At 32.9% G+C, this 13,649-nt stretch overlaps 1 protein-coding gene across 1 annotated transcript in view; it reads left to right on the top strand.

The window, feature by feature from the left end:
- LOC138333043 (small conductance calcium-activated potassium channel protein 1-like) overlaps positions 1 to 9,199 on the top strand; it is a 78,486-nt gene extending 69,287 nt beyond the window's left edge. The window contains exons 11-12 of the mRNA XM_069281148.1: positions 2,267 to 2,368; positions 2,707 to 9,199. Coding sequence (XP_069137249.1) covers positions 2,267 to 2,368; positions 2,707 to 2,934 — 330 coding nt within the window. The 3' untranslated portion in view covers positions 2,935 to 9,199. The remainder of the gene's footprint in view (positions 1 to 2,266; positions 2,369 to 2,706) is intronic.
- The last annotated feature ends 4,450 nt before the right edge of the window (positions 9,200 to 13,649 follow it).

Here is a 13,649-nt window from a genome sequence, read left to right as displayed (position 1 = left end):
TGATTTTACTATGTGTTATTATTTTAGAACTGTTTTTGTTGACTGCCTTCTATTTCAGTTTTCAGCTGCTGTGTGTTGTTTTTTATTCTGTTATATTTTTATTTAGCTAGCATGGAATTCGGTGGATGGTTGAAGAGTCCTGTGCTATATTTCTCTCCTCTGTAGCAGTGCTGTATTTTCCTCTAGTGTGTTTGTGCTGTATGTGTGTGTGTGTTTACGACAGTAGTATGGTGTAGCCCGAGGCAGGCAAATGTCACAATGCCACATACGAAATCATTACAAGTGATCCATCCCACATGTATACAGAGCTGCTGTAGACCCGTTAGGCAATTTTTCTTCAAATAACCAAAATATGTTATGCACAACCATTACATGATGAATATGTTCTAAATTGTCATATTTGCTGAATATTGTTTCGAATACTGTGTTCTTAATTCTGCTGATGAAATAGTGGTTATTATGGTAATAGCTTGTATGTCTATGTTAGGTACATCTTGCGTTGTCATCAGAACATATGTAGTGGCGTAGGTTTCTAGGTCTTACAGATTTAACAACAAACATCTTTATAATTGTGTTACGATAATGATATTTGGTTTCAGAGCTCCTTTGGGAGATTGTTGCTACCTCGTGGAAGCACTATAAACTTTTCCAAATGCCTGTATTTTCAAACATTTTAGTTTATGGCGTTCTGTGCTTAAATTGCGCTGACGGTTGACAGTCGATATCTGAGAACGTTCGGGAAAGAATTTTCTTAAATATCTCTTAAATTCACCTTGGTCCTATGTTGTGCATGTTTAAACCCTAAGACATATGACGAAAAGAAAGGCGTTCGAAGCTCCCGTTTTATAATTTGAGTAATCACAAATGAATTGATATATCATGAACAAAGAAAGGTACAGTCAAATGAGGCAAATATTGGTGACAGTTCGATTTAAAGCTGCTAATTCGAAACTGATACCAGAGTTGATGGAACACTCGCCTTGGTTTTCAAGCTGATTTTCATAACTCCTTATTTGCCTCTTATATTGTTACATTCGCACCCATGTAGGAACTCAGGAATGATATGCTGAGTTGTCCTATTATATCGTTGTTAACCCATCAAACTTAGAGTTCTTCATTGGAGGGGGAGATATATCCCCGATGAATATTAGTCAAAATATACCTTTCGGCTAGGGATAACTTCTTTTAGCTCGATCGGTTTGTGTTTTCCTCTCAAGATGCTCGTGTATTGATTAATTCTATATACGGTTGAAAGTTTTCGTTAGTATTTTTGATATCCATGTAAACTCTGCTTTAAGTAGTATCTAAAATTAGGCTTTGGCTATTTTTCTACTGCTCGCTGCTTCAATCTTTGTTATTCTGACAATTTTATACCAGTGTTTAAATAAACATTTGGCAGCTAGCGAAGCAAAGACTTCGCACGGGTACAGAAGTTTGAGCAGACACAACAGGGTGATATCCGTGAAATGTCTTGCATTGGTCTTTACAGACGACACAGCGAGATCACGAGTGTCACGTGGCGACATAGAACATCCATAAGCCGTTATAAAAGCAAAGGGTTATACTGTTAACGTGGATTTTACCACACGTTACCAAACTGACATGAATATTTCTATATGTTGCCTGTACCTCTTCCTTTACGTAGTTTACATACATAGTATATTTCCCCCGAATATATCTGGCACAGCCATATAATTGATCTTGTGTGTGTGTCCCCATATATAACCGTACTGATGGCGTATAAACACCTCGTGTCCTGTCATTTATGAATAATGAAATATAATTCATAGTCTTTGTAATTAGTATACACATTATATTCAAATAACGATTAAATAGTTGCTTTCTTGTTTGTTGGATATAATTAACATTTGCAAAAACGTCCATGTAGATTTCTGATGACGGCCCTCATGATAGTTAATGTTGTTTGACGCAAAAAGGCACATGATGTAGCTTTGTAGTATACAGTAGTATCATAGTTTTAACAAATGTTGGCTACCTGGTCTGGCACAGCGTTCGTCGTCCATCAAACTTCTTATAGATTTCGATGCATGTGAGTGATCTAGACTCGATGGGCTTATGCTTGTTTTCCTTTGGTAAAATAGAAAAAAAATCGCAATTTGGCCTTTATAGACATTGTTTCATCATGAATATAAAAGTAAGAATAACCCCATGCATAACAATTTAGATATAACAGGTATGCATGCTTTAAGAAAGGATCATTTGGAGAGAGTTATAACGTATCTGCCTTTTTACTTTATTGAACCAGACCCAGACACAAATTTCTGATACAGTCATGGAAATCAACACAAACCAGACGTCTTTAGAGCGACGAGTAAATAAAATCGAGGAAAAACTCGCTGGACTTCAGGTATCAAATTAGGGTTTATAATTGATTTAGTTATTTTATTAAAGATAAAAGGCTGAAGTAATTTGCATAAGATGCGTTTCTATCTACTTTATGATTGTAATTCAATATCTTTATATAAGGAAAACTTTCACAAGCATACTCGTTTTGAAAATCGGAAATAAATCGGATATCGGATATAAATTGTGTTTTCATTTGAACCAGAACGTTTTGAATATTGACTCCAACTATATTTTATGAAACATTGGCCAGTTTCCAAACTTTATCTGTGAGAAAGATGATTATATGAGTTTATATCTGAAACGGATATTTTAACTTCTCAATGTTGAACATAATTGCAGGGTACTCTTGATCAGCTCCCTAGCCTAATCGCCGAGAAAGTGATCTTACGACGATCGGAGCATCAGTCCAGACGAGACCAAGGTGACCCGCGCAACATAGGCAATGTGGGCAACGGAATGGAACCTTCTATGGACTTCCGGAGGTCAGAGTTCAATCAGATACGAAGAATTTCTCCGCCTCGTCGGAAGAAACCAGTAACACAGTCTGGTGGCACAAGCCAATTGTAGCAAACCTGTAACTGTAGTAATTCCGTAATTGAATCAACCGATCACAGGTTCCAATGCTTTCTTAGGAATTCGGGAAATTTCGTCCCAGAATGGTTGATGATGGAACACTTAATGTGACGTGATATGACTAGTTTGAAAGCAGATTCGAGAAATGGAATTATTAATTTCCTGCTTTTAACAATCCAAGGGTATTGCTAAAGGTGAAGTTTGCTGTGATACGTTTAGTGTGGCCATGATGGTTTGCTCTTTGATAAGTGACGATGACCCGGAACCATTGTAGATGGGAACTTATGTTGCCTTGGTGTTATTTATCTGTAGTCACAGTATTCTCAGAACGATTATGTTACCATGGGCCATAGCTGTGTAGCATATTATTACTCATTGGTGCAAAAACAATTTCATCCTGTCAAGATCATGTCGCCGAGATTGTATGAGAACTAGGAATATTTATAGCGCTTTGTAGATAAGAAAAAATATATGAAATTCATATATAAATACAAAATTACTACCAAACAATCAGGGAAAATGTATTACTAGTACTCTTATAGACACAAGTATTAAAAAAATAGGTAGGCCATTCAAATATATAGATCTATATATTAATAAAAACGGTTTATTATTGTTTGAGATACATATTAAGATAGAAAATTCAGCCTAATGAAGAGTTGAGGCAAAATACAGTTCTCATTTTAAATGGTCCTCATATTACACCGTTAAAGTTAACATTACGACTGGTGATTTCGAAACATTCCCTTGATAATATTCAGACGTGGATATGTAAACTAACATTTTCAATATTGCAATCATGCGTGCAGGAGCTGCAGCACTGATCTGTGACAGGGCAGTCTTATAGCATGGGAATGAAGGTTATCGGTCCGTAACCTGGCTTTCAATATTATATTTTGGTGTTTCTTGTCATTGAACTTGTATTACCGTCATTGCATTGACAGCCAACCAAAGACATGTTGTGGAGTAATCGTTTGCCAAAACCAATGTCTGGTAGTTGTACCGAACTACCAGATGCTTATAATCTCATTGTAGATTGATCAGGATTATTTGTTGACGTAATGACTGTGTCATGTTTAAATGGCATTTCCAGTGGCTACAGTATAATTACATTACAATTACTGTATAATTACGGTATGGTTACTGTATTATTACAGTAGTATTACTATGTGACCTGCACCTTAATCCTTATATGTCCAGATCATTTGTAAATACTACAGCGTTAACTACGAGTGCAGACTTTGATAAACTGGAAGTGTGTGGTGATTATGTGTAAATATAATGCATTCATATTATTAAACACACAATACGTGCCTCTTATGTATATACATGTAATTGTATATAATATAAACATCCGCCACAGCAAAAAGTTCTCAAAGAATTGAATGTGATCGTTTTTTTCTAAGACTGTGATATTGTTCCTTTAAATTGTTACGTACTCATGCAAAGTTGTGGGGAGAAAATGCTATCTGATTTTGCTAAACTTGCTGAAATTGTATCTCTTGCTTTATAAAAAGCTTTGATTTGTATTCTTATGTCTCCCACCAATATAAGTAAAACCTGTCTCAAAGTAGGAATTTTGATTTCCTTTGTTATCTACCCTTGAAGGTTAATTTTAGTCAAACGAAGTTTCAGCATTATTGAAGATTTTTAATCCAGTAGTCAGATTCAATTATCTCCCACATTTTTGTATAATAAGTTAAAAATTTCAATTAAAAGTATTTCAATAGATTTATTTTCCATTGTGACATATGATATGGCTGGACTGCAGCTGACCTTCGGGGCTACTGTAACCAGTGTCTATTTTTATATCATGATGTATATAAACGTTTTTTGTGTCCTAACAATCCTGAGTTCCAATGCTGATATTGACTCAATTTTTTTTATCTCACAAATATTATTAGCATATTTATTCAATCACTTATCACATGACGTCGTTGAACTTATTTAAAACTAAATCCAAATTAACTAATGACTCTTGTTGTTAAACCTCGTTATGTTTTGTTGAATTAAGTTGAGTAGTTCTGAAAATATGTCAAAGATTTCACAACGTAGCCTTGCGTTTTGGTGAGCATAACATTTTTTTCTCATTTATACCAAAGTTCTTAATTGACAAAATTCGGAAGAATGGTCTATATTGATTACAGATTTGACTTTTTTAAAAAAGTTTAAAAAAAAAATCATAAAACCAAATACTGTTCATGAAAGAACCTGTGGCTTTAAAATTATTTTCATTTTCATTTGGACTCTATTTTACCTCGTAGTGACTACTTGTTTGATTTCACTTCTTTAAAACTGTATTGTTAGAAAATTCAACATATTCATTTTATTTATTATCATAAACGTTGACAGAGTGAATTATCATGCACTAGCTTTACTTTCTTTATTTCTCTGTAGGGGAAAAACCTTGATAGCATTAGATTAATATAGGTGAATGCAACCAATCATTGCGTTTGTATTCAAATCAGGCTGAATTAATATTCATATATTTGATTAGCTTTCATGAATATTCATATGTTTAATTAGCTATCATGAATAATGGTAACTTACAGAATGTTTTATATTTTGTTTGGGTTAATTTGACTGCGTATGGATTTACTTACATGATTGTGTTTTTTTTTCTGTACCATTTACAGTTGCTGCTTGAGTATGAATTTTCCTCGGATGATTTGCTGTGCATCAACATTTTTATACATATTTTTTCAGTGTATGTAAACCTAATATCGTTTTGGTAAACCTAATATCGTTTTTGGTTGACACGATATTACTCAAACACATTCCTACCATTTTTTCCCGCGTTGTACTCCAGGAAATAAACTTTGTTACAATGTATAGTTTTACCCTGTGTATTATACATGTTTACGTTGTAAACAAATTTGTTTACCTGTAAGCGGTTTATAGATTGATTGTTAATTATATATACGTACGTCTAGTGGATTTTGACATTGACTGACCTAGTGTGCACACGTACCTTCAAGAAAGATTGAGAATGTTCTCATCGACCTCACTCATGTTTTATTCTCCTCCAGAAAGCCTTTCCATCTCCCTCTCCAGAAAGCCTCGCCATCTTCCACTGTTGTTAACTAGATTTTCCTCTGTTATAACCATTAGACCGTGGGTGCACTGGCCTAAAACCTTTTCATTTAACTATACATGTCTTATTCGACCAAACCAAATGTTTTCATCTAACTTTTATCAAATACAACCCATTGACTAAGAATTAATCAAGATTTCCAATTGTGTCTGTATTTCTTTTGTTATCTAATATATATATATTTCAAACAAAGCAAACAAAAGAGTATATAAATTGACCTTTCCGATTGGTTAGATTCCGTCGGTCATTTTCTAAAGAACCAATCATATAATTAGATTAGGTGGCTTGTGAGCCATTCTTGAATATGCCACTTTTTGTAGGGAGTTCTTCACAGATCGATTGGAGCCTGTGATCCCGCGTAGGCAGACCGACAATGCTTAGTGGCAGATACATACAGCTAGGCCTTATCATCATACACACCTAGAATTTCAGAACAGACCAAAACGTTTTCATACAAGTTTTGAAATTGAAGTAAATTAAGCCTTTTATATGGACCTTTACTACGACAGTTTCATACGAATTGAATATCATTTCGGAGTTACATAATGGTATAAGATATTGGTTTTCGAAATAAACCAGCAGCAATATCAAAATCTTGTTACAGCAAACAATTACAATTTACAGTGATTACATATAAAAGTCTTTTTTTTCTGGGAATAGAAAGGAACGAAAAGGTAAACAAGGTCGAAATGTGATCATGTAAAGAACTTCATGCTTTTTTTCTAGGATAGTTTTCAATGATTTGCAGATTGCATGTATTGCCTTTTCATACAGTTTGCTATTTCTGGTTGTTAACTAATATAGTGATCATTGAAATCCCTTATGGATGATAAATCAGTGTTCTTACAACTGATTATAAATATGCAATTATGAGTGTAAGTGCGATAAGGAGTATACTTTCACTGGCCTGGCTTTTCCACAGTATACGGAAGTATTTTCAAACGAACTTAAAAATTAAGTTCGTATTTTAATCTTTTGTGTATCATTTTAAGGTATTATTTATGAAATAGAATTGGCAAAGGTATTCTCATTTATTTTTTTTTATTTAAAAATTGACGTCTCGTTAGGCCAAGTTAGCTCCCTTGTCTAGTTCCCATGCCTTGGTTAGCTGTCCGTCTTGCCATACCTCTTCCCTTTATGTACGGGTTAATGTGCTACCCCTTCTTCATAGGTCGTTCAGTAAAGTCTTTTGATCTCACAAATAAATTCCATATAATGTGAACCTTGTTACAGATCAATTCATACTGACACCGAGGTATCTCTGCTCTTCGTTCTTCGTTAAAGACTATCTGTTGGGTCGATTACAAATGAGAGACACATCATGCTTATGTAACTGATTATTCTGAGAAAGGATAATGACAACAGCTATGTTAAACTTTTCATTGGCTGAAATGCTTTCCAGCAGGGGAATCGGTCATTTTGACTTTGATTTATAATTGCGTTTGTTCCTTGGGTATTGTATATTGATTATCGGCATTAACTGTTAAATCTGAGGATAACGTCAAATTTATTTCATTTAATTTGGCAGAACTAGTTATTACTATATATCATTATCACTTAGATATATGTTGCATCACATGATTATCAAGTTGGAATATTTTTGTTTTGATTTTTGAGATTTTAATTTGATATATATTTTTGAAGTTCAAAAGCGAACTATGCAAAAATTATCTTCCAATTAATGACTGATTACAATGCCCTTTGTTTGAGGTTTATAGACTCTTGGTATGTAGTCTCTTGACCATTTTTGAAATCATACAAATAACATCATATTTAAGCCCTTTGTGTGCATTTCGATTCATGCCAGCTAATGATTTATCACGTGCTCCACTCATATATTTAAGTATATTTGCTAAACTCGTTGAACATGATTAAATTGAATTATTTAAGGAACTTTTTAAACAATCAATTGCTCTTCTTCAATTTTAACACAATTACAAGATCAAAATGTTTTTGTTTTGAACAATTTCTCAGGCTACAATAATTCATAAATTATACAGTGTACAGAGCAGTATCAAATGTGATTAAAAGAAAATAATTAAATGAACGCAAATCTACAGGGAATTGTTACTACAAAAGGGAAGTAATTAACGTTAAACCTTATTTTATATGTAAGGGGCATTAACTCTCACACCATACGGATATCACAGATACATTCTCAAACACATACTCTTATATAGACATGTATGCTATCAAAAACATCGTCTGTAAGTACTGCTCTGATCGATGAAACAAACTATGCTGATTTTGACTGTACAGTTCTAATCATGTGTATGATATACTACCATTCGTTATTTTAACATGAAAAGACCAATTCTGTAGTACTTTAGATCATTTGACCTACAGTTCTATTATCTCGTTGATAGACATCGTGCTTCATCTGTCCCTGTGCGCTGTCTGTAAACGTTTCCGGATACTCCCTCCAATATTTCTCGGGTCAAATTTTACCATTCTAAACCGATGGTTTTCGGCCAGATTATACTCCTCAGCTTTAGATAAGTGATTGCCTAAATTAAACATTTTTATCAAATCGCAAATTACTAGTATTGGTATTCGGCAAGAACTTCAGATTTCTAGGGTCCGTCCATGACCAAAGATTGCAGCTATGACCGTCATCTTACGCACTTATTATCTCTTTATCGAGAAAACCCAAACTAATTCAGAACAAATGAATCAGAGATAGTCTTACATATTAGTATCCGTAGATTTTAGAATTATTAGGTACGTCTGAGGTCTAAGAAAAAAGATCTCACAACATTCTCGCAAAAACTTCTTTTTCAAATCGGAACTAATGATCGTTTCTGTATTACTGTTAGTGGTGTGAGCTACGCTAGCATGATATACTCATGTGACAGTTAAGCCCTGTGGTCTCTGATTTCGAAATGGAAAAATCTATTTACAATGTACAAAATCGTTTAATCTAGAATCTCGTAATGAATCCTTTCTTTCCTGCAGATAACTTATTAGTTATACAATTTTAGGTAAACTAAAGAATCTTTTAACTGTGTAGGATGGCTCTGTAATCCAGAACTGCCTGGATAGGTCCAGTCAACACCTTTTCTTGTAGGGTGGATCTGTGAGCTTGTTCTATTAACCTTATTTTGATATGTTGCTACATGTATTGTTTGAATGAGATGGTGAGCGAATAAATCCAACTAAGACATATTGTTGTGTGGCGTTATCATTTCATATGTCCTTGACTACAATGGAATATTGATATTGAATTATTTAGAAGAATTATCACGATCGATGAAGATATGGTAAAAGTTACAGAACAATGGTTCACAGAAACGCTTTATTGGTATTGACGACATAGCATCTGTAGTGAAATACATGTAAAGCATCAATGGGCCCCAAACCCAATGTGAAACGGACATGACGTGATGAGACGATGATAGTAGACACTATAATTATGTCCCCATTCATGGTGGATGGGCAAACAATAAACATTACTTCCCAGTGCTGTAGGTACAGAATAAGTCATTATCAATACAGACAAAACACGTTCTTGGTTAATATGAATTACTATCAATACACCGAAATCTGAATAAAGGCGGAGCATATTCATATATCACAGAAAATAGGTTTGGTACAAACCTTCCAATAGACCTAATCCAAATGAAAGAGGAAGTTGATATGGCAATAAGATTAAGAAATTAGTCCAGTAAGAGCTGTCTTTGCTTAGTGTGCTGACGCGTGCAATTGTTCTACAGCCTTCCTGGCTGACGTTCAAACCGGGGAGTTCATGAATGTCTGTTCAAACGACAAATGCCCGATATGCCAAGTATTAGATCCATTATTATACGACACTTTACTAAATCAATCAGGCACCGAAAACAGAAACAAAAGAGTACACAGGGATCCGCCGGTACGGACGATATTTTTATTGCAATTTTATCACGCTCATCAAATGAGATTCAAAAATTGAAATACGTGTATATAAAGGTTCATAAAACACTGGCTGATTTCTCAACAAAGCTACTAAATTTGAATGACAGACTTCACCAAAACGCAAGGCTACGTTGTGAAATCTTTATGACAGACAATCATATTATTAATGAATACAAAATGACCGAATATAATTTTGTTATTCAATTATATAGTTCCAAGTTCCAAGTTATTACTCTTCGTTTTATCCATACACTTTTAAATACTTTTCTCCTTGTAAGTACTAATGTTGGATGAATAATATGAATATTTAGCACATCACTTGTTAACATAGTGTTTCTATCAGTAAGTTTGAAGTAGCACATCTTACAAAAGAGCTAACATGATTGTTCAAATATACCGTTTGGTAGTAAATCAATATAGTATTAATGTGCTTGTTATATATAAAAAAAACCTTTAATCATTAAAGCTGTAATTACAATATCTTTACGATCTATTTAACATGACATTGACAAGTTCTTTGTTAACATTTAATGAACACCAAACATCCGATCAATAATAAAAATATTATATATATACATGTAATTGTAAATGCACTGGTACAAAACTTGTGATAGATAATTTCAAATTAAAAACTTTGATGGCATTTAAATAGTCATGCAACAACACTGCTGTAAAATGAAATGACGCAAAACCCATATTATTTAATAAAAAAATATAATAACCTCAGTTGTAAAAAAAATATAATTTGTTTTTGATGATAGCACGTCACTTAGTAAGATATTTTGATTTTATAAAAAAATTCCTTACATGATTTTGATACCGATGCATCCTTTGGCTTATTCCCTAAACTCCTTTCGCTCACAGATGTATCTAATCTTTGGAACATGTAATGCTTTCAAACCGCATCGCTGTCTAAGTAATTAATATTGTTTCATCCAAAAACATATGTATCAACAATAATCGATAAAGAATAAGTAACCTAATATACAAGTTGGTATAAAAATTTACCCTGGTTTTGAACTTGGGCGTGATATACATTTATCCAGTGCTGGAAGACTTAGTTCAACATTGTAAATGTGTTTATTTAACAAAAAAACACAAGTTCCATCTTTTTAGATATATTGGCGTTTGAATCAATCTCCATAATTTGTTAGGGTCAAAGAAATAATATCAAGAGGATTTTCCAGATGACATGGGATGCCATCAAAAGTAATTCTGTAGGATATGAATCACTTCAAATGGTAAAGATGGGACAAATATCAAATATAAATTGTTATTAACATAACAAAATTTTGAAATAATTAAAGTAATGCTAAAGTTATTAATTTGAATAATAATGCTGCTATAAAAATACACTAAAGAATATAATTAAACATAGCGTTGCAATGTACATATCGGTATCACACAAGTAAACCAATCAATTTCACACAACTACTCCTTATCCAACTTTCTAGCAAGCTCCTGGTCGAATTATTATTTATAGTGATAGAATGTCACAGCTAACCATTGTCATTGAAGTAGGTCAAGTCGTTTGAAAATCATATTCAAAGCATGCTACCGGCGAGCTTATAGCATGATGTATAACGACATTTGTTATTTAAAGCTTAATGTAAGTTGATCAATATAAAATAATTGGTAATTTTAACTTAATGTTTGATGTAAATGTTAAGACATAAAAGAGAGAATTCCTTTTCCGTGGTCATTCAAAATCTAACATTCCCGAGTCAATTATGTTTACTTTTATCGTCGTGAATAAAATAAGCCATACATGGACTAGATATTTTCTGTATAAAAATATAAAACTTTTATTTAAAACGTTACCGGTGAGATCAATGTGGTATTTAAAACAAGCTGTGTTTTACCGATCGCATTAGATCAATAATAATCAGTTTTAATCTTAACACAGCAGTGAAACAGTCGTCAATGTTTCCTAACTTAATACTGTTAAAGTTGAAAACAAGTACAGCAGCATAACCGTCGTCCAGGTCACAATGATGGTGACAAAATGGACACAACATGAAACGTTAATGTACGTCAATAAAACTTCGACCCATGATTTATTGTTATTTTACTCGATAGATTTTTGGCACATGCGCCATCAGCAGCAGAGCGCATAGAATTTCTTCGAGAGGTAAGTACTCATTTTTACATTTCTAAATCTAAAGACGGACTTAGTATTTTAAAGATAAAAATAACTTAATATAGCTTAACTTAAGATAATGCTTTTGATTAACTTAAGATAATGCTTTTGATTTATATTTAATCCTTACAATGTCACAGATATCAATGCAATAACAGTATGACATTACATGAAAGCCACTAAACACAATTTGACTCGTAACAGATTCACGTAATGCAAGAATAGAAACAAAACATGTGGTTATTTAAAAGGTTCATACAGTCTCACCTCTTATGAGGCAATGGAATCGTCATCGATTCAATTGGATAAATAAAACTAACTATACAGCTGTACATATAGAGTAGGGATCTAATGCTAATAAAAATTGCACATACAGATATAGACATAATAGTTTATATAACTGATACACTATTTACCTGAATTTGGTGTTTTGAAAGATATGGTTTTGTAGATTTATTTCCTTTTGATATTAGGAAAAATTCTTAGTGCTAACTTTTCCACGACCTGAAGAAAATTATATGATTTTCAAGATGTCATCGCCTTCTCGGAACTTTCTGAATATTTCAAGTTTGATTACCTTCCTTTATGGACCATTGAATCAGCAAGTACAATGTAATGTTTTGACCAATTAGAGAATAAACATTGTTAGAACTGAAACATTGACTTAAAGCTTTGTTTAAGTAAAAAATCATAAATAAGGTAAAAATATAAAAAAAATATATTTAAGTATTTAAAACAAATGAAATTATGAAATTTATAGATTGTTTCAATCTCGATGGGTACTTAAAAAGTTCAACATAACGCCGAGTTGTAGTACCCAGTGCAACCATAACCATATATTTATCAGTGCAATTTTCATTAAATGAAACACTTTCATACAAAGGCTTAAAATCAGTTAGTTAAAGATGCCCCACCGCTGACAAATGGTATTTTTTCACTATAAAAAACAGGAGCAGACAATTTAGTATATTTCTTCAGTTACAAAAGTTACTTACTTTACAACATTACCACCATTGAAAAGTTTGGGCTTCTCATTTTACTTAAAATTAAAAATATGAAAAATAATTAATTGCATCCCGAAAAAATTCCGTGACACTATATCCTATATGGAATGAAGTACTGATTGCGCATGCACCAAAGGCGAAATAAATTATTTTATATTATTTTTTGTGTTAATTAGGCATATATATACACGATTAAACACCAATTATTGTTCAAATGAGTAATATCATTTATGCTCTGTGGGCGGTGGAGCATCTTTAATCATCCACTGTATTCACGTAACTCGTTTTGGCAAGTACATGTATGGAAGAGAAGTATGCTTTATCTAGTGCTATCATTAGTTCTAGTTCAATATATACAAACAAATTAAAAACCAAGAATTCACTTTTTGAATAAAACAAAAATGTAAGCTTCCTTAAAATATGCACGCTGATCAATATGACATTTGGAAATCCGGTGTGTAAACAATCATTAAATGATCGTCACTTAACTAGTTACAATATAAAAACATTTGATAAAACACAGAATTAAGACTTTTAAAGTAAGAAAACATCACGTAAAATACATAATTCAAGAAGAATT

The sequence above is a fragment of the Argopecten irradians genome, chromosome 10, assembly GCF_041381155.1.
Source record: "Argopecten irradians isolate NY chromosome 10, Ai_NY, whole genome shotgun sequence".
In the NCBI taxonomy this organism is placed as follows: Eukaryota; Metazoa; Mollusca; class Bivalvia; order Pectinida; family Pectinidae; genus Argopecten; species Argopecten irradians.
This window is presented reverse-complemented; position numbering and strand designations above follow the sequence as displayed.